Below are 21,664 nucleotides of genomic sequence, written 5' to 3' on the forward strand. Positions count from 1 at the left end.
CCAGTGGTTGGCGAGTTTTGATGTGGAGCGAACTGCGTGAGTTTGAATCCCGTTAGTAGCTACTCCCTCCGTCCTATAATGTAAGACGTTTTTTGACACTACACTAGTGTCAAAAAGTGTCTTACATTATGGGACGGTGAGATTACTTTTTTGGAGGGATTTTCTGCGCTAATTTACTGTTCGACGCATTTCGTTGGCCGGCCCAACCTGCAGGGCGTGTGGGCGCCGTTTCTCCTAGCCGGCGCTTAAGGCGCCGACTAGGAGCTCCCCGCTTCCCTGCCTTTCCCTGCTCGATTGTTTCCTTTACTGATGAAAAAGGAAATAAGCTCCATCGTTTCGTGGTTGACTGGTAGTGGTAGACTGGTCAACCATTGGCCATTGACTTTTTTAAAAAAAAATCAGAAAATAGAATTCAAAAATAAAATGCTCACGGACTCTAAAAAGTTCGCGGATTTTCAAAGAAGTTCCTCAAAATTTTAAAAAATTCACCGATTTGAAAAAACCCATGAATTAAAAAAGCAGTTATGGAAAACAGTTTGTTAATTTTAAAACAAGTTCAGCGATTTTTTTAAAAAATCGCTACTTTGAAAAAAGTTCATCGATTTTGAAAAAAAAGTATCTACTTTCAAGAAAAAAGTTCACGAATTTCTTTCGCAATTTTTTTCATGAATTTGAAAAAAGAAATTAAAAGGTAATAGGGGAAAAAACGAAGAAAGAAGAAGACGAAGTAGGATTTGGCGGCTGTGCAGCCTGGAGAGCTAACGCTTGTGATTTTCTGAAGGCCCAAATTGACACATGTAAGCTGACTAGTCACTAGTAGGCTACGGGCCTAATGCGTGGAGTTGGTTTGTTACTAGTTTTTTCGGTTTCTTCAGTCGTTTCGGTTAACAAAGTTTTTTTTAAGGAAAATCCTTCATGATGCACTTTATTTCGCTTTAAAAGGAGATATATCGTTTATTACATCAGAAATAATAAAAGTAGGTGGGGTATCATCCAAAAGACAGTAGAGTTTGAAATACTAGCACGCCTAGCTAAATTGTGTGCCACGTGATTTGCTTCTCAGTTGTAGTGTTGCAAGAAAATATCACCAATCCTCTGAGCTATTTGAAACCAATCTACAAGTATAGCCGCGTAAGGACACCAAACCTGAGTTGTGCTATTGAAAGCTTGAACAAGTTCCAAGGAATCCGATTCTACATTGACTGGAATACACCCCAAGTCTTCAATGGTGTTTAAGCCATGTTGTAGTGCTTTAACTTCTGCTATTGCTACATCTAACAGGTGGTGAAGAGGCCAACATGCACCAGCTATGGCCTCGCCTTTATCATTTCGAATAACCGCTCTTACATCTCCTCTGCCTTCATTCTTAAGAGTGGCATCTACATTCAGCTTGTATACATCATTTGGTGGTTTTTATCCAAGTGAGTTCTTCTTGCTTGGTCCATGAATGTGCGCCTGCAAAATTGCTTGCTTGCTAGAGCTTAAAGTAAAAGATGTGCGAGGCAGCGGGGCTACAGATCCCCCTTAACAAACTCCCGCCGCTGCCACCATACATACCATGCCCTAACTGCAATCAGCTCTTTAAGACCAACATGACCAAGAATTGGTGATTTGTTACTAGTTCGACGCATCAGCTCTTCAAACACAACGGATCTGGATCTATCTATACATGACGCTTCTTCAATAATTTTTAGAAGACCCAAGGTAGCCCACAATTGCTTCACTCGTGCACAAGTAAACATCAAGTGTAAGACGTCCTCCAGACCCATAGAACATAATGGACATTGTGAAGTAGGGATGTGCCCATAGAGAGCATTCCACACAAAAAAATCCACTTTACTCAGTACCTGCAACTTCCATGGAATTTCCCAAACTGGGTTCCGTGACGATGTACCTTGACCATCAGTACAGGTAAGTCTATGCCGGTGAGAATGATCCCATTCAACATAATATGCTGACCTAACCAAGAACGTGTATGACTTTGTATAGTGCCATGCCACGAAATCTTCATCCATATGATCGCTAAGGGGTATCCGAAGAATCCTGTCAACTTCAATAGGGTAAAAAATCTCGTATTAACACAGGGTTAAAACCGAACTGACCGAGCTAATTTCGGTTGTCTAGGCTTCAGTCCCGGGTTTTTTTCAGTTTGGAATTCGGTTCTCGGCTAAAATACCCACCCGTTGCCCCGGGAGTGAAGCAGCCAATGACCGGGCCAAGAGTTTCGTCTCCATTTTGGAAGTTTCGGCTCGATGTTTTGCATCGCTCCTCTAGCCTCTGATATGAGTTAGAATGCTGCTACACACACGGCAAACTCTGAACGATTTTCTAATGATGCAGCAATCAAGCGTCCATGCGCAAAGCAAACTTGGATAGCACCGTTCAATCTCCATCGTCCAAAGTTCAGACGGGTCTCTGTCGCCTGCACAGTAGTTTCGCATGAGTTGAATGGCAGAATTGTGAAACGCAGGAATGTGAAAAACTCAGGAATCTGACGGGGCTCACAAAGCGAAACAGAGGATTACAAAAACATAGGAAAACCGCAAGAATAGTCATTTGGATGAAATGTAGGGAAAAAAACATAAGAAAAGCGCCTCGATCCTCCACGAGTAAGTCTAAAAATGAGGTTGGAGTGGATGTTCAAATTCCTATGAAATTGAAGCATAACGATCCATTCCATACGGATTTGGGTGCCATCATTCCTCGATCCAAAGGCAATCCTTAGGAAAAATTCCAAAGGATTGAAATCGTACAAAATTCCTGCAATCCAGGAGGGCCTTAAGTTACACTGAACTATTAGCATGTTCAGGAGGGCCTTAAGTTACTCTGATTGCTTGCGGTTTGTTTTGCTCATCCATGCGTGCCATAATAAGTGTGTGTCCCCATTATTCGCTGTGTGTCGCCAAGCTTCTCGTCGATGTTGGCGTGCACAGGTAACGCTCCCAAGAATCCTGCCATTGTCGGTTCTCTCCTCTCATGCAGTACTAACATCCAGGGGGGTTGGTTGGTTGGTTGGTTCATGTGAGTGTGAAGTGAATGTGATTCCCCCAGCCCCAGCCCCAGGCCCATGTGATGCAACATGTCCCAACTGTGCCTGCGATCACCAAATGATTTAGTATCCTACTACTAGTAGGGCAGCTTTACTCCTCCTGCACCATCTTCTCTTTTCTTTCCTTTTAATGATGATGAGCTCTGTTCGTTGGTTGGACCGACCTGCTCAGGAGTCGGGACCATGAGATGCCATGCCGAAGCAGACACCCATTAGTTAGTTATCAGAATCACTGGCGCTTCATTGTCTAATGGATGCACAAGCAGAAGCATCATCGTGGAGCACAAGCCTGGATTAATAATATGCTAGCAGGATCTGGGTGTGAATACATTGATCCTGACCTTATTCATGATCTGGAGCGATGTGATGGGTAATTAACACAAGGCACTAGCAGAAGCAATTCAACATCCACAGTGAAATTCAGCAGTAAATATTCTCTCATACCAAACACGTTTGGCAGTCTCAGTCTCATGATGATCTTACTCTTAACAAGTGAGCAGAGGGCGGAACAATCACTAATGATTTGGGTGTGGTGTGGGCAAACAACCCACGGTTACATTCTCCCTGCTCTACTTTATTCCTCGTCTCATCCTTTGGGTGAGAACATTACACTCATAACAACTCTAGGGGGAAGAAAAATAAACAAGAAATAATGATCAGAACATAGACCCTGAGGAGGGCGTTGCATCGCATGTGCCGCCTCTCACCCAAGGAGCAACAGGTTAACTTAGGAAGTGGGAGAGGGGAAGGATCTCTATGAACAAAACTTGGGCACCAACTCTGCCATGGATCTGCTGCCGGTCAGTCGAAGCTCGACGATCGACTCCATCTTCCCTGTAGGTACTCTTCCAGGGACGTGTTTGCCGTGATGAAGTCGTTGCTGCTCACCGAGGCGGAGTCGTCGTCCACGTCAAAGGCGAGATTGATGTACGACTGGATGTTGGTGCTGTTCTCCGGCGGTGGCGCGAGCGTGACGACGTCGTCTTCGTCACCATCGCTATCGTATGATAAACCGACATGAGATCTAGCCCACTTGAGAATGTCATTGTCGCCATCAAGTAGCTTCAAAACCTGATGTTTACAGATGGAAGCTTGTAAGATGGGAGTACAACGGAAATGCACAACATGATAAATGGCGCAATCTATATGCATCACAGACGAAATCTCACCACTGTGATATGAGGACGGTGTTGAGGCGTCGGTCTGATGCAGAGCGAAGCAGCAAGTGTCATCCTCTCAATTTCATCGTTATGGCCTTCGGTAGGCAAGCTAGGATCTGCCAGTTGCGTGAGCTTTCCTCCTTGGATGATAGAATTCGCCTATACAACACAAACAACCAAATTCTCTGTTAAAACTACAGGAAGGAACCATTGTTTACAATAGATCAAGCAAATTTTTATTTTCAAACAAACAAGCAGCATGTGATCTGGGGTGTTGCATAGGGATGATGCACTTACCCACATAACTAGGCTCTCCTGGCCTTTCGGACAACCAGTGCACAGCGGTTTCCTGCCTGAGACGAGTTCAAGAAGAACAACACCAAAAGCAAAAACATCGATTTTGTCGTTCACCTTGCCATGCATGAAGTATTCAGGAGCCAAGTACCTGGGGGAAGGTATGTATACATACATCAGTAAAGCAAATGTTGCAGCAGAGCATAAAAAAGGGAAAGCTAGTGTGCACATGATCAGCTAGCTAACCCAAAAGTTCCTGCTACATCATTGCATGTGATCTGGGGTGTTGCATCAGCGGCCCAAAGCGCAAGGCCAAAGTCTGATAACTGCATCACACAAACGTAGATATCTTGATTCAGCTAATTTGATGCCGCACAAGAACTGAAGCATGTTGTGGAACAGGGTGATAGGTTTACCTTTGGCTCAAAATCCTCTGAGACGAGGATATTTGACGACTTGACATCCCTATGGATCACTGGGCGACTGTTGCCGTTACCATGGAGATAATCCAGTGCATGTGCAACACCTACCGCCACATTGAACCTCTCGGTCCAACCAAACATGCTTTTACATTCTTTCTCACCTACATCACGTTAACAATAAGATGAGTTTTTTCATGGAAACAGCACAAGGAGAAAACAGGTGACACAAGCTATGGAACATACCATGCAGTATTTCTTCTAGGCTGCCTCTTTGCAAGTATTCATATACCAATAGAAGATCATTGTTCTTGAAGGAGAAGCCAGTGATGGATATGATGTTCTTGTGAACGACGGAGCTGACAATCTCGATCTCTGATGTGAACTCCTTCAGTACCTCATCGGAATACTTCAGGATCTTCACTGCCAACTCCTTGCCATTTGTCAAACAACCTTTGTAGACTTGGCTCGTGCCACCTTGTCCAACTATACACTCTGCGCAAACAAGCACCTAATGGCTAAACATGACATGTCTAGGGAAGTGGGAATAATAGAAATCAATATGAAACACATACCAGATGAAAAATTGGAAGTGATATCTGCAAGCTCATTGTAACTGTACGAAGAATAAAGGGATAAGAATTTCTCTTTGAGTGAGATCAGCTCCTCTGGAATTTCTTTATCCAATTCCTCAATCACAACAGAAGTGCCTCCTGAATTGCTTCTGGAGGGGATAACTACCCTATCACGCAAGATACGACTGACATTGTTGGTTGAGTCTGGTCTCGTGGCTCTGTGTTCAACATGGACCGGCGAAACAGCTGAATACCTGCTCGGAAGCCGCATTGCCCACTGCACCACAGACATCTTGGGCTTGTCAGACAACGCATCCTGTCGGTTTGGCAATAACTTCTTCCTTAGGAATGGCCAGCCAGTTGCTACTTCTGGCGATTCACGTCGGCAAACCTTAACTGGAACCAATGCTAGCGAAACTTCCTTTGGCGATGTGTGAGACCTCATTGGCATGGTGACAGCCCGAGAAATGGACCTGTTATCCTTTATACATTCATCCTGAGATCTCTCTCCTATCAGGGAAGTCAAAAGCTTGCGGTAACTCCTCCTTGGAGTCTCGGCTGCATTCCAGTTACAGAGTTTAAGCATACTCATGGCAACCACAGACAGGGAAATGAACAAATGCAAGTGATATGGTTGATTGACTTACGTGCGCTAGTGCTATTGAATGGTTCTTCGTGTGCTGCAGCTCTTTGGTAAATAATCTTGCCATTGTTGACAGCAAGAACCGAGCAACTCGTGGGAACTCTCTTTGCACAGTACTTGGCAACTGAAGTGGAGGAGGATCTGATGGAAAGTTGAAAAGAAACAAGGACACTAATATGAGGAACAAACTAATTTGGACCAATTTAGCAACAAGGAATGGAGAATGTGCGAAATTCAGTACCCAAAAGACCGAGAATTCTTTGCGACACCGAGGATCAGATGCGCAGCACCACATGAAGCCGCCTCTTTAACCAGAGTTTTCCGGATAGACGATCCTGCGCAGACCTTGAGCTCCAAATTGATCTGCCGAAGGTAAGTGGAACAACAAAGCGATGAGAATTTTGAGGAGGAAAAACTTTAAAAGAGAGAGAGTTAATTTTGAGGCAAATTCCCCGTGGTAGGATCAAAGGGCTACAAAGTCCTGGTCCCTCAATCTCTTGCAGATTGACTTGACAAGCAGTGGCAGTAAAAATTTAATGGTTGGAGGTGAAAATTAAGAGGTGCCAAAAATTTCAAGCCGCCAAAACTGAATGAAAACACAAGAGTTGGACCACCCGGTAAGCTATTATCAGCATCAAATGGTACGGAAGAGGTGGAAAGTTTTAAGTTTGAGACATAAAATTGGATGGCCAGCAAATTAATGACGGGTCAAATTGGCAGCTCTCCGTGACGAAAAAGGCAAGTGCTTTGATGAACCGCAGCCATTGAATAGGAATCCGGAAGTTACTCCCGCGAATAATAATAGATAAAGTAGCGGTAACAAAAAAATAGAGAGCGTTTTGGGAAGCAGGGAGGGAGGGACGGACCTGCTTGAGGTTGCAGAAGCCGTCGTACACGGCGAGCACCGTCGCGAGCGAATCCGCGGCCTTCCTCCTCTCCTCCAGCCCAGCCCCTCCTCCGCCTCCTGAACGAAAAGGCAGGAAAAGGGAGGAGATTAATCTCATGACAAGAGACAAGACCGAAGGAATTTTTTTCGCAACCACGGAACTCGAACTTGGTAAAAACTGACGGCGAGGAAATTAGAGACGCGGGCGACCGGCGGCGCTGGGCCGGGGAGAGAGAGGGGGGACGCACCGGCGGCGACGTGGAGGGCGACGACGCGGTCGCCGGCATTGGCGACCTTGACGAGCGCCCAGGTGAGGAGCTCGCGGCTGGCGGCGTCCCACCTGATCCCGACCGCCACCGTCCTGCCGCTGGCCTCCGGCGGCGCCTCGGGCGGCGGGCGGTGCCGGCGCGGCGTCGCGGCCTCGGAGTGCTGGCGCGCGCCGTCGGGGACGAGGAGCCTCATGGCGGGCGGCGGCGTCACGCTCCCTTCCGCCTCCGGCCGCTGCTTTTCGATTCGCGTTCCACTTGACTTGCCGCGGAGGACAGCGAGAGATGGGCGAGAGAGAGAGAGAGGAGCGTTGTGTTGTATCGGGGGGCGCGTGGGAGTGTGGGGAGGACGACGATCCCAGGGGGAGGGGGGCCCTGCGTTTTATGCGGCTTTTTTTTTACTCTTTTTGTTTGCTGGGCCTTCGCGGTTAAGTAGAGGACAATCTTAACGGCGCTTAGAGACATGTTTAATTGGTTGCTATATTTCCGAACTGAGGTCGAGAAAATAGTGATTTACTATAACTGATCCTTATAAATCCATGCAGTTTATGGTGTCTACTCTTTCCATCCTTAAAAGAGCGTACTTCCAACAGTCAAACTTTTTTTACGTTTAACCATATTACACAATAATAGACCAACATTTATGCCATCAAATTACATTAGATTGATGATAAAATATATTTTCATCACATACTACCTATTTGATTTCACAAGCATTGATATATTTTCTTACAAACTCGGTCAAATTTTAAGATATTTTGACCCTCCAACAAAGTTAAAAGTACACTCTTTCAAGGACGGAGTGAGTACTATGAATACACGTGAAATTGAAATTTTAGTTGGTTATAAAGGATAAAATAGAAATTTTAGTAGTTGGCGCTACAAGCCTACAACACTCTAGCTCGTCGTAATTGTCCAATCTGACTCCACAGAGACCTTATCATGTATTGCTGGTGATGGTCTTATTCGTTCGGCATACAGTCATGTTGTTGCAGAGATCAAAGCTTTAATGGTAGATATGGAGTTTATTCCTCGTAAATAGTAGGGAACAAAATAGAGTTGTCGATTGTTTGGCGAATTATAGTCGGACGGAGTGTATCATGGCTATGTGGTTGCATCAAGGACCCCATGTATGGAGAAACTTTTGCCTCTGACAGTAACTTGCACTCATGAAATAAAATTCCCTTTACCCCGCATAAAAAATAACATTGTACATGTGTCAGATGGTTTGGTTCCTTGTGATGGAACTAGCCCACCAAGGTTCAAGTCCTAAACTTGCCATTGGCGCTCGCATTTTTCTTTTATTATTTCAATCTTTTGGCAATGTTCGTTCGGTGGGAGGAGATGTTACCGTCGACTTCGAGGCGCCTATGATGACTTTGTCAATATCAAGATGTTGTGCCGGCTCAGTATTTCGAAGGCGCTCATACGAATAGGATGTGCGAGTGTGCTTTCATAGGGGTTAGTGTATATTAGCATCTACAATTGTACTGTGTTAAAAAAATTGAATATGTGTCAGGAAACTTAGTAAAAGAAATACATGCATAGGAGGAAAAATATGAAAAGCAATATACATCTAGATTAAGGGAGGACCAGGTCCATGTAATTTTGTTTGTAAAAATAAATAACATTTATGAGTTGAGCAAAACTTACAGAGTGAGTTGTTGTACAATATTTACTACTGTGCAATTCACTTTAAAATAAAATTCACCATGTGACTTTTATGCGGCTTGCACATGATCATATTCTAGAATCAAAATTTACAAACATATTTGAACTTGCTTGTTTTTCGTTTAGCATATAACCTTGGGAGAAATTTTATGATCCTTCCACTTACCTACCGAGCGGTAAGAGGAGAATTCAATTCTAGAGGTCAACTCGTTGAGGGTAAATTGGCTATAGTAAATGGTAAGTCTAACAAGTTTGAAAATAATTATAAATGAAATGTTTGCTCTTTTCAAATATAGAGATTTTCATACGCTATGTTTGCTTTTTTAAAACTAATGTTAGTTGAGTGTAGCACACGGCATGCATATGAATCTTGTTTTAAAGTATGCATAATTTTCTGTTTTACCACGTAATTGGTTGTACAAGAGATAGATTTCATATTTCTTAAAGATATGCTAAATACATAAGCCATTTGTTGTATGTATTACAAATGTTATAAAATAGTTTCTCTCAACTGGATAATTAATTAGTAATACACATACTTTTTTGAAACCTTTAATGCACATACTTGGTATACTTACGTATAGCACCTAAAACTGTTGTTACAACTTTATATATTTATGCATGTGCTTTAATGCCATAGTTCACTTCCTTGTTTGTATGAGTACAAAAATACATATTAGACCTATACTAGCACAGTACTACTTATATATATTTTTAAACACAATACTTATAATACTTGCCACTTGGTCGGAAAAAATGAATGGTTCATAGTATTAATTTGGGAACATCATAAAACCCTATATGTTTCAATAAGTGTTTTCCGATTATTATTATTTTGACGGGAAGTGCTTTCCGATTTTTATGGTAGGTTGCTGGTGTCTACTAGCTGCTTTGGAAATTTCGATTAGAATCGGATGAACCTCGGGGCGGGGGTGTCACACATGGGAAGATTCCTCACCCCACCCATATGCACGATATTACACTGTCTTGCTCCGTTGTTAATGGCTGTGTTGTGCGTGGCTTCGTACCCTGAGCGAGTGCACGCGGTATGGCGCTGACTTTGGCAAGCATGTGATGTGATGTCTCCAGGTTCGATGACATGAGAGTCAGGATGCCTGCATGCATGTGCGCCCGCCAAGGGTAAAAATGAAAAGAAAAGAAAAACATCTCCTACTACGTAAATCCAAACTTACTTAGGATTGAATCCAAATTCACTGGCACTGGAACTGAATCCTGGCCCCTTATTTGATCCGTACGTCCAGGTCTCTCTTGCATGTGTCTAGTTCTAGAGTCAAAGAAGAAGAAGAAGAAGAAGAAGGCATTCTTGGTGAAAACCTTGGAGTTCGTTGTGCTTCTTGCTCTGTACTGTCCAGGCCCCGAAGTACCAATCAAATCTACTAGTAATAGCTAGGCCGCGGGGATGTCAATGTCCACTATCTTTATGTGAAGATTGATCCACACAATTATACACTACTAGTAGTAAACTTAGCCTACTACTACTACTAGTATATCTACTGCTGCTCGTACTAAACGTGGCTAGCTATATGTAATCTGGAGATGAGTTAACTTATTAATCCTCCTCCGCGGTTTGATCCGGCAATCCAGATACCATCTCGTGGAGGCCGGAGACGAGATGACGCGCGAGCCAGCTTGGACGGATCGATCCGGCGTAGTACAGCTAGCGTCACGTCACCGGCATCGGCATGCATCCCCTCCCCGTGAAGTGATCATGTGCGGCAACGCTCCATCCATCGGCCACGGAGAAGATCCACGGACAATGACGTCCAGAGATTACTCCACCCACGAGCGCGTGTTCTATCCAAATAGAGCAGCTTTTTTCCCGCGGTGTTCTCCTTGTCTAACCAACTAGTATTAACTAACTCGCCCGATCAAAAGAGCACCTTTCAATGTACCAACATATGGTTAGATGGTTAGAGAGATAGTGATATCCCCAGTCTAACAGAGTTCAAACCCTCTCGCATTATGTATGAATTTATTTCAGGATTTCCAACAATGCGCTTTTAGTGCGAGGAAATGTTCCCGTCGATGACGGGACGCCTATGACGACTTCATAAATCTCAAGATGATATGTCGGCTCAATCTTTCGAACGTGCTCATAATGTCATGTGTGCGTTCATATGAATGAGTGTATGTGCATATATATGAACGCTTGTGTCTATACTGTATTAAAAAAATGAATCTACCAGGTTTGTTTACCATGGCGGTTGAGCCACTTTGATATAGGAATTTATAACCAGCGAGTGTTCGCTCGGATGGCATGGCAAAGGGAACGATTTTCATGGCAATTTATGTTGTCCGTGGACGGCAAATTTCTCAAGCAAGTATGGTGAATTCATCCAGTTCAATTTTCTTGTCAGGATATGTCATGCTTCATGAGGGATTTGCCATCCTCACAACACCTAAAATTTCCTATAAAACGTTTGTTTTGCCATGCCCTCCTAGTGAACGTCGGCACAATAAAAAAAATCTTAATGTATACTCCAATGAAGACTTCAACTCTTTTCCCGTGAATACAAAAATGAAAAGTTTATTACAGTCACAACACATGCATTAAGCGTTTAAATACTAAACACATGACTATTGAGAGGAGATTCCGCGTTTTTAATAACCACGAAAAGCTTGATCTTCATTTAGGTTGTAGATGTAACTTTTTCATCTTTCCTTTTGACGGCTCCTATCCCTAGACACCAGCCTGTATGTTTGTACTCCCTCTGTTTTTATTTAGTCCGCATATTAGTTTTGGTCAAAGTCAAGGTATGTAAATTTTGACAAAGTTTATAAATAAAAAGATTAACATATACAATAACAACTCAATACAATTAAGTTTATTATTGAATGTATTTTCACATCATATAGATTTCTAATGGTAAATGTTTATATTCTTTTCTATAAACTTGGTCAAACTTTATGAAGTTTGACTTCACTCAACTCTAATATGCAGAGTAAATAAAAACGGAGGGAGTATTTTGTATACACAAAATCTTCAAAGCCTTTTAGCATATCGGATCTGTTTATCTCCAGTACTATTAAATAAGCAAGTTGAGGTGGAAATATTATATCTCAGCCACATATCCACCATCCATCATGGACAGGACTGCCCCAATGTTTTATCACCTCAAATTCATATATTTACTACTTATTTTTTATCATCTTCACAACACAATCGTTGCACCTTAATTATACCTTCATTAGGAAAAAAATCATCACACCATATATCACATAATTGAAAAGGAAACATCAGCGATCATTTCCACAACATCTTAATCGAGATTAATTATACCTTAGCATGTAACTGAAAAACACATCAACCAAAAATCACGCGTCGCACATCTCTCACCACTGTATCTCCTCCCCTAAAACTGCCTCCACTCAGGTAAAAAATGTTAAGTTTCATTCACTAGCCAATGTATACTGTAACACCCCTTCTCACGTGTGACGAAGAAGACAAGTCAACACGTGCAACCGAAAGAGAATGACGGCGCGCGAAACTCACATATGACTCAAGAGGCCTATACATTTTTTTTGAAGCCGGGCGCCACCCCTTTCCATTACTCATCATAACGGAAATACAAAGTTCCAGTCGATCCACAATTAACGAAGATCACACGAACAGATGCAAAGACCTACCAACAACCAAAAGGAAACCGGAAAGGGAGCGCGAGCTCCGAGCACCACTGGGAAACCCACCACGAGCACCCGTCATCGGGCAGCTCATCGCGGGGCGAAAACCCAGTGACACTCAACTCCACCCACAAACCACATGCAGCAAACGAACCAACAGTATCAAACTCGAGGACACCGGCTCACAGCTGAGCAAACAAACACCCACACAGGAGTGAAAAATACGCAAAAGAACCAGGCAGCAGATCGGACCGGGACGAAGTCCTTATCACCAGAAGTCATCAGCTTCAATCCATCATCGCCCTGGTTGGAGCTGCACAAATTCTCATCATTGCCGACGTGTTTGTCTTGAGCATCTTGGCACCACGCTCCACTGCCTCCTTGTCAGCACCAGTCATCAAGCCTGCCCAGTATGTCAAAAAGCCACACGCAGAGTACACCACATTAAAAGGTGTTTTAAGTTGTTTATGCTCAAAAGTAACTTGGTTACGGCTGTTCCAGATAGCCCAGCATACGGCTGCCAGTCCAAAGGTATAGAATCTGGCTCCATCAGGTAAGAAAACATAGCACCAAGAAAAAAATTGACAGATGTTATTCGGGCATAGGTCTGTGCCCAGCACACAGCCTATCGTTCTCCAGGCAACCCGAGCCACTGGACAAGTAAAGAATAGGTGCTGAGATGTTTCAATGCTCCTACAAAATGAACATCTAGGATTCCCAGGCCAGTTCCTTTTTTTCATAACCTCTCTAGTCAAAATGGCATCTTGAAACAATTGCCAAAGGAAAATCTGAATTTTCAGGGGTATCTTCGCTTTCCAGATCCACCTGTAATCACATCCTACCAGCTGCCTTTCCAGGTAACCATAAACTGATTTAGTAGTGAAATTTTTCTTTTTCTTTCCGAGGGCCCAACAAACCTGGTCAGGTTCCGTAGACCCTGGCCAGTATCTAACCACCTCTCCCAGCTTTTTCCATTGATCTACTAGAGGAGGATGTAATTGTCTTCTAAAGAAATCATTGCCCACAAAGCTCTTAAAGCCAGCTACTGTAATCTCTTGATAATTACAAATCCCAAATAAGGCTGGGAATCGATCTTGCAAAGGGGGTTCCCGCAGAATGGTGTCTTTCCACAACCTAGTAATATCTCCAGATTTCATCACCACTTCTCTTCCTGCCAAGTATGTCTCTTTAACTTTCAAAATGGCTTTCCAAATGAGGGAATCCCCAAATTTACACTTCACCGAGGAAACTGTGTCATTCTTAAGATATTTGGCCCGAACCACCTCTTGCCAAAGGCCATGTTGTGTCTCCAGCTTCCACCACCATTTGGTGAGGAGGCTGATATTTTGCTTATGAAGATCTTCGACTCCTAATCCCCCTTTGCTTTTGGATCTACAAATTCTAGACCATTTCACCAAGTGGTATCTTTTTCGACCACTTTTTTCCTGCCAAAAAAACTTTTTTCTGTGCTTGTCCAATTTCTCAATAAATTTTTTAGGTATCATGAACATAGACATGTAGTAATATATGATACTAGTAAGGGAAGAATTCAGGAGTGTCAATCTTCCCCTAGAGGAGGCCAGCGTTACTAATCCACGACTCACAGCATTTAAGGAATTTGTCATCCACAAAGCTCCAATCAAGAGCTCGCAAAGTAGAGAAACTTACAGGCACTCCTAGATACCTCATAGGAAAGTGCCCAATCTGGCAATTGAATAGATCAGAGTATAAAGTTAACAGATCGTCATCTCCTCCTACACAGAGTATTTCACTCTTAAGGAAATTTATCTTAAGCCCAGACATGAGTTCAAATATGTATAGTAAGAGTTTGAGGTTAATTGCCGCTTCTCTATCATGTTCAAAACAAATGACAGTGTCATCAGCATACTGAAGGATAGCTACCCCCCATTAATCAAACCCGGGGCAAGGCCTGTCAGCAGGCCTTCATCTTGGGCGTTGCGGATCATTTTGGACAGGGCTTCAACAGCTATATTGAATAGAAAAGGTGAATGAGGGTCCCCCTGCCTTACCCCTTTATGACTCTGGAAATAGGGGCTAGTTTCATTATTCAGCTTGATACTAACAGTCCCATTTTTTAAAATCTTTTGAATCCAACCGCACCAGGTAGGGCCAAAGCCTCTAACCTTGTGACATTCTTGTTGGGGAACGTAGTAATTTCAAAAAAATTCCTACGCACACGCAAGATCATGTGATGCATAGCAAGGAGAGGGGGGAGTGTGATCTACATACCTAGTAGATCGACAACGGAAGCGTTTGGTTGATGTAGTCGTACGTCTTCACGATCCGACCGATCAAGCACCGAAACTACGGCACCTCCGAGTTCTAGCACACGTTCAGCTCGATGACGATCCCCGGACTCCGATCCAGCAAAGTGTCGGGGAAGAGTTCCGTCAGCATGACGGCGTCGTGACGATCTTGATGCACTACAGCAGCAGGGCTTCGCCTAAGCTCCGCTACAATATTATCGAGGACTATGGTGGCTGGGGGCGCCGCACACGGCTAAGGAATAGATCACGTGGATCAACTTGTGTGTCTCTAGGGTGCCTCTGCCTCAGTATATAAAGGACCAAAGGGGGAGGAGGCGGCCGGCCAAGGAGGGCGCGCCAGGAGAGTCCTACTCCCTCTGGGAGTAGGATCCCCCCCCCAATCCTAGTTGGAATAGGATTCGCGGAGGGGGGAAAAGAGAGAGAGGGGCCGACCCCCTCTCCTTGTCCTATTCGGACCAAGGGAGGGGAGGGGCGCGCGGCCCATGAGGGGCTGCCTCTTCTCTTTTCCACTAAGGCCCATCATGGCCCATATAGCTCCCGGGGGGTTCCGGTAACCTCCCGGTACTCCGGTAAAATCCCGATTTCACCCGGAACACTTCCGATATCCAAACACAGGCTTCCAATATATCAATCTTTATGTCTCGACCATTTCGAGACTCCTCGTCATGTCCGTGATCACATCCGGGACTCCGAACAACCTTCGGTACATCAAAATGCATAAACTCATAATATAACTGTCATCGTAACCTTAAGCGTGCGGACTCTACGGGTTCGAGAACAATGTAGACATGACCGAGACACGTCTCCGGTCAATAACCAATAGCGGGACCTGGATGCCCATATTGGCTCCTACATATTCTACGAAGATCTTTATCGGTCAGACCGCATAACAACATGCGTCGTTCCCTTTGTCATCGGTATGTTACTTGCCCGAGATTCGATCGTCGGTATTCCAATACCTAGTTCAATCTCGTTGCCGGCAAGTCTCTTTACTCGTTCTGTAATACATCATCCCGCAACTAACTCATTTAGTTGCAATGCTTGCAAGGCTTAAGTGATGTGCATTACCGAGAGGGCCCAGAGATACCTCTCCGACAATCGGAGTGACAAAACCTAATCTCGAAATACGCCAACTCAACATGTACCTTTGGAGACACCTGTAGTACTCCTTTATAATCACCCAGTTACGTTGTGACGTTTGGTAGTACCCAAAGTGTTCCTCCGGTAAACGGGAGTTGCATAATCTCATAGTTATAGGAATATGTATAAGTCATGAAGAAAGCAATAGCAACATACTAAACGATCGGGTGCTAAGCTAATGGAATGGGTCATGTCAATCAGATCATTCTCTTAATGATGTGATCCCGTTAATCAAATAACAACTCATTGTTCATGGTTAGGAAACATAACCATCTTTGATTAACGAGCTAGTCAAGTAGAGGCATACTAGTGACACTTTGTTTGTCTATGTATTCACACATGTATTATATTTCCGGTTAATACAATTCTAGCATGAATAATAAACATTTATCATGATTTAGGAAATAAATAATAACTTTATTATTGCCTCTAGGGCATATTTCCTTCAGTCTCCCACTTCCACTAGAGTCAATAATCTAGATTACCCAGTAATGATTCTAACACCCATGGAGCCTTGGTGCTGATCATGTTTTGCTCGTGGAAAAGGCTTAGTCAACGGGTCTGCAATATCCAGATCCGTATGTATCTTGCAAATCTCTATGTCCCCCACCTGGACTAAATCCCAGATGGAATTGAAGCGTCTCTTGATGTGCTTGGTTCTCTTGTGAAATCTGGATTCCTTTGCCAAGGCAATTGCACCAGTATTGTCACAAAAGATTTTCATTGGACCCGATGCACTAGGTATGACACCTAGATCGGATATGAACTCCTTCATCCAGACTCCTTCATTTGCTGCTTCCGAAGCAGCTATGTACTCCGCTTCACATGTAGATCCCGCTACAACGCTTTGTTTAGAACTGCACCAACTGACAGCTCCACCGTTTAATGTAAACACGTATCCGGTTTGCGATTTAGAATCGTCCGGATCAGTGTCAAAGCTTGCATCAACGTAACCTTTTACGATGAGTTCTTTGTCACCTCCATATATGAGAAACATATCCTTAGTCCTTTTCAGGTATTTCAGGATGTTTTTGACCGCTGTCCAGTGATCCACTCCTGGATTACTTTGGTACCTCCCTGCTAGACTTATAGCAAGGCACACATCAGGTCTGGTACACAGCATTGCATACATGATAGATCCTATGGCTGATGCATAGGGAACATCTTTCATATTCTCTCTATCTTCTGCAGTGGTCGGGCATTGAGTCTTACTCAACTTCACACCTTGTAACACAGGCAAGAATCCTTTCTTTGCTTGATCCATTTTGAACTTCTTCAAAACTTTGTCAAGGTATGTGGTTTGTGAAAGTCCAATTAAGCGTTTTGATCTATCTCTATAGATCTTAATGCCTAATATGTAAGCAGCTTCACCGAGGTCTTTCATTGAAAAACTTTTATTCAAGTATCCCTTTATGCTATCCAGAAATTCTACATCATTTCCAATTAGTAATATGTCATCCACATATAATATCAGAAATGCTACAGAGCTCCCACTCACTTTCTTGTAAATACCAGGCTTCTCCGAAAGTCTGTATAAAACCAAATGCTTTGATCACACTATCAAAACGTTTATTCCAACTCCGAGAGGCTTGCACCAGTCCATAAATGGATCGCTGGAGCTTGCACACTTTGTTAGCTCCCTTTGGATCGACAAAACCTTCTGGTTGCATCATATACAACTCTTCTTCCAGAAATCCATTCAGGAATGCAGTTTTGACATCCATCTGCCAAATTTCATAATCATAAAATGCGGCAATTGCTAACATGATTCGGACAGACTTAAGCATCGCTACGGGTGAGAAGGTCTCATCATAGTCAATCCCTTGAACTTGCCGAAAACCTTTTGCGACAAGTCGAGCTTTGTAGACAGTAATATTACCGTCAGCGTCAGTCTTCTTCTTGAAGATCCATTTATTCTCAATTGCTTGCCGATCATCGGCAAGTCAACCAAAGTCCATACTTTGTTCTCATACATGGATCCCATCTCAGATTTCATGGCTTCAAGCCATTTTGCGGAATCTGGGCTCACCATCGCTTCTTCATAGTTCGTAGGTTCATCATGATCTAGTAGCATGACTTCCAGAACAGGATTACCGTACCACTCTGGCGCGGATCTTACTCTGGTTGATCTACGAGGTTCAGTAGTATCTTGTTCTGAAGTTTCATGATCATCATCATTAGCTTCCTCACTAACTGGTGTAGGTGTCGCAGAAACAGTTTTCTGTGATGCACTACTTTCCAATAAGGGAGCAGGTACAGTTACCTTGTCAAGTTCTACTTTCCTCCCACTCACTTCTTTCGAGAGAAACTCCTTCTCCAGAAAGTTTCCGAATTTAGCAACAAAAGTCTTGCCTTCGGATCTGTGATAGAAGGTGTATCCAATAGTTTCCTTTGGATATCCTATGAAGACACATTTCTCCGATTTGGGTTCGAGCTTATCAGGTTGAAGCTTTTTCACATAAGCATCGCAGCCCCAAACTTTTAGAAACGACAACTTTGGTTTCTTACCAAACCACAGTTCATAAGGCGTCGTCTCAACGGATTTTGATGGTGCCCTATTTAACGTGAATGCGGCCGTCTCTAGAGCGTACCCCCAAAACGATAGCGGTAAATCAGTAAGAGACATCATAGATCGCACCATATCTAGTAAAGTACGATTACGACGTTCGGACACACCATTACGCTGTGGTGTTCCGGGTGGCGTGAGTTGCGAAACTATTCCACAATTTTTCAAATGTACACCAAACTCGTAACTCAAATATTCTCCTCCACGATCAGATCGTAGAAACTTTATTTTCTTGTTACGATGATTTTCAACTTCACTCTGAAATTCTTTGAACTTTTCAAATGTTTCAGACTTATGTTTCATTAAGTAGATATACCCATATCTGCTTAAGTCATCTGTGAAGGTGAGAAAATAACGATATCCGCCACGAGCCTCAATATTCATCGGACCACATACATCTGTATGTATGATTTCCAACAAATCTGTTGCTCTCTCCATAGTACCGGAGAACGGTGTTTTGGTCATCTTGCCCATGAGGCACGGTTCGCAAGTACCAAGTGATTCATAATCAAGTGGTTCCAAAAGTCCATCAGTATGGAGTTTCTTCATGCGCTTTACACCGATATGACCTAAACGGCAGTGCCACAAATAAGTTGCACTATCATTATCAACTCTGCATCTTTTGGCTTCAACATTATGAATATGTGTGTTACTACTATCGAGATTCAAATAAAGCAACTACCCTAGGTGGTTTTGGTAATTCATAACAACATATAGCTCATTGAGCTAATACTATTCCAAGATGATTATTTTAGGAAAGCTCAATGATTGGCATGGCATTGATGTGAAAGTGGAACCCTCAAAATGCTAAGGACAAAGGATTGGCTCAAGCTCAAAAGCTCAGGACTCTTCATTTTATATTTTAGTGATCCAAGATCACATTGAGTCTTTAGGAAAAGCCAATACTATTAAGGAGGGATGAGGTGTTGCTTAATGAGCCTCTTGCTTCATGTGCTTAGTGATATGCTCCAAAACCCTCAACTACTTTCCCATATCCACATATGACCTAAACCCTAAGCCAAACTCGGTCCTACCGATTCTTCCTATCCGGCGCCACCGAGTTTCACTTGTCATTAGCCACTGCCAAACCCTAGCAATTCAGTCCTACCGATAGGGATCTCGGTCTCACTGAGATGGGGTTGCAAACTCTCTGTTTCCCTTTCGTAACTTTTCGGTCTCACCGAAAGAGCAAATCGGTCCCACCGTAAACTCAGTGTTTCCCCTTTGTAACTTTTCGGTCTCACCGAGTTCCACTCGGTCTCACCGAAAGAGCAAATCGGTCCCACCGAGTTTGCCTGACCAACTCTCTGGTTAGCTAATTACCAAATTCGGTCTCACCGAGTTTGTGTAATCGGTCTCACCGAGATTACGTTATGCCCAAACCCTAACCGAATCGGTCCTACCGAGTTGCATGTCAGTCCCACCGAAATTCCTAACGGTCACTAGGTTTACTATTTCGGTCCGGCCGAGTTTTCTGATTTGGTCTCACCGAGATTGGTAAAAACTGTGTAACGGTTGGATTTTGTGTGGAGGCTATATATACCCCTCCACCGCCTTCTCATTCAGTGAGAGAGCCATCAGAACACACACATCATTCCAACTCATATGTTTTGAGAAAGAACCACCTACTCATGTGTTGAGACCAAGACATTCCATTCCTACCATATGAATCTTGATCTCTAGCCTTCCCAAGTTGCTTTCCACTCAAATCTTCTTTCAACCAAATCCAAATCCTATGAGAGAGAGTTGAGTGTTGGGGAGACTATCATTTGAAGCACAAGAGCAAGGAGTTCATTACCTACACACCATTTGTTACTTCTTGGAGAGTAGTGTCTCCTAGATTGGCTAGGTGTCACTTGGGAGCCTCCGACAAGATTGTGGAGTTGAACCAAGGAGTTTGTAAGGGCAAGAAGATCGCCTACTTCGTGAAGATCTACCGCTAGTGAGGCAAGTCATGTGTGGGCGTTGGCCATGGTGGGATAGACAAGGTTGCTTCTTCGTGGACCCTTTGTGGGTGGTTTCTTCTTCGTGGACCCTTCGTGAGTGGAGCCCTGTGTGGACTCACGCAACTGTTCCCCTTGGGGTGGAGCCCTCTGTGGACTCGCGCAACCGTTACCCTTCGTGGGTTGAAGTCTCCATCAATGTGGATGTAGGATAGCACCACCTATCCGAACCACGGGAAAAACATCCGTGTCTCCAATTGCGTTTGAATTCTCCAAACCCTTCCCTTTACATTCTTGCAAGTTGCATGCTTTACTTTCCGCTGCCAATATACTCTTTGCATGCTTGCTTGAATTGTGTGATGATTGCTTGACTTGTCCTACAATAGCTAAAATCTGCCAAGAACTAAAATTGGGAAAAGGTTAAGTTTTTATTTGGTCAAGTAGTCTAATCACCCCCCCTCTAGACATACTTTCGATCCTACAAGTGGTATCAGAGCCTTGGTCTCCATTTGCTTGATCTCCATAGCTTTTGGTGGTCATAGCCTTGGTTTCACAACCTAGGAGAGTATGGCGTCTAGCGAGGGAAATTATCACCGTAGAGGTCCTTACTTTGATGGTACCAATTTTGCTAGTTGGAAGCATAAAATGAAAATGCATATTCTTGGACATAACCCCGCTGTTTGGGCTATTGTGTGTGTTGGTTTGCAAGGTGACTTCTTTGACGGGAAAGAACCAAACCGTGAAGCTACCGCGGATGAGTTGAAGATGTTGCAATACAATGCTCAAGCTTGTGATATTCTCTTCAACGGATTGTGCCCTGAAGAATTCAACAAAATCAGCCGCCTTGAGAATGCAAAGGAAATTTGGGACACTTTGATTGATATGTACGAAGGTACCGACTCCGTCAAGGAATCCAAGTTGGATGTGCTTCAAAGCCAACTTGACAAGTTCAAGATGAAGGATGGTGAAGGTGTCGCTGAAATGTACTCTAGGCTTGCTCTCATCACAAATGAGATTGCCGTCTTAGGAAGTGAAGAGATGACCGATAGATTCATCATCAAGAAGATCCTAAGAGCCTTGGATGGAAAATATGATACCGTGTGCACATTGATCCAAATGATG

General features: G+C 43.5%; 1 protein-coding gene across 2 annotated transcripts; it reads right to left on the bottom strand.

The window, feature by feature from the left end:
* Positions 1 to 3,514: 3,514 nt before the first annotated feature.
* LOC125550850 (protein kinase STUNTED-like) lies at positions 3,515 to 7,651 on the bottom strand. Of its 2 annotated transcripts, none has more exons than XM_048713962.1 (11): positions 7,275 to 7,651; positions 7,007 to 7,101; positions 6,382 to 6,503; positions 6,145 to 6,281; positions 5,498 to 6,055; positions 5,169 to 5,417; positions 4,920 to 5,086; positions 4,750 to 4,829; positions 4,507 to 4,654; positions 4,219 to 4,368; positions 3,515 to 4,120 (listed from the first exon to the last, which is right to left on the bottom strand). In XM_048713962.1, exons 1-11 carry the CDS (start codon positions 7,486 to 7,488, stop codon positions 3,851 to 3,853), a joined length of 2,190 nt encoding a protein of 729 aa, XP_048569919.1. In that variant the 5' UTR covers positions 7,489 to 7,651; the 3' UTR covers positions 3,515 to 3,850. The 2 variants fall into 2 exon arrangements, with proteins under 2 accessions (XP_048569919.1, XP_048569918.1); XM_048713961.1 differs by having other exon boundaries at positions 7,007 to 7,104.
* Positions 7,652 to 21,664: the final 14,013 nt, after the last annotated feature.

The sequence above is a fragment of the Triticum urartu genome, chromosome 4 (assembly GCF_003073215.2).
Source record: "Triticum urartu cultivar G1812 chromosome 4, Tu2.1, whole genome shotgun sequence".
Lineage (NCBI taxonomy): Eukaryota > Viridiplantae > Streptophyta > Magnoliopsida > Poales > Poaceae > Triticum > Triticum urartu.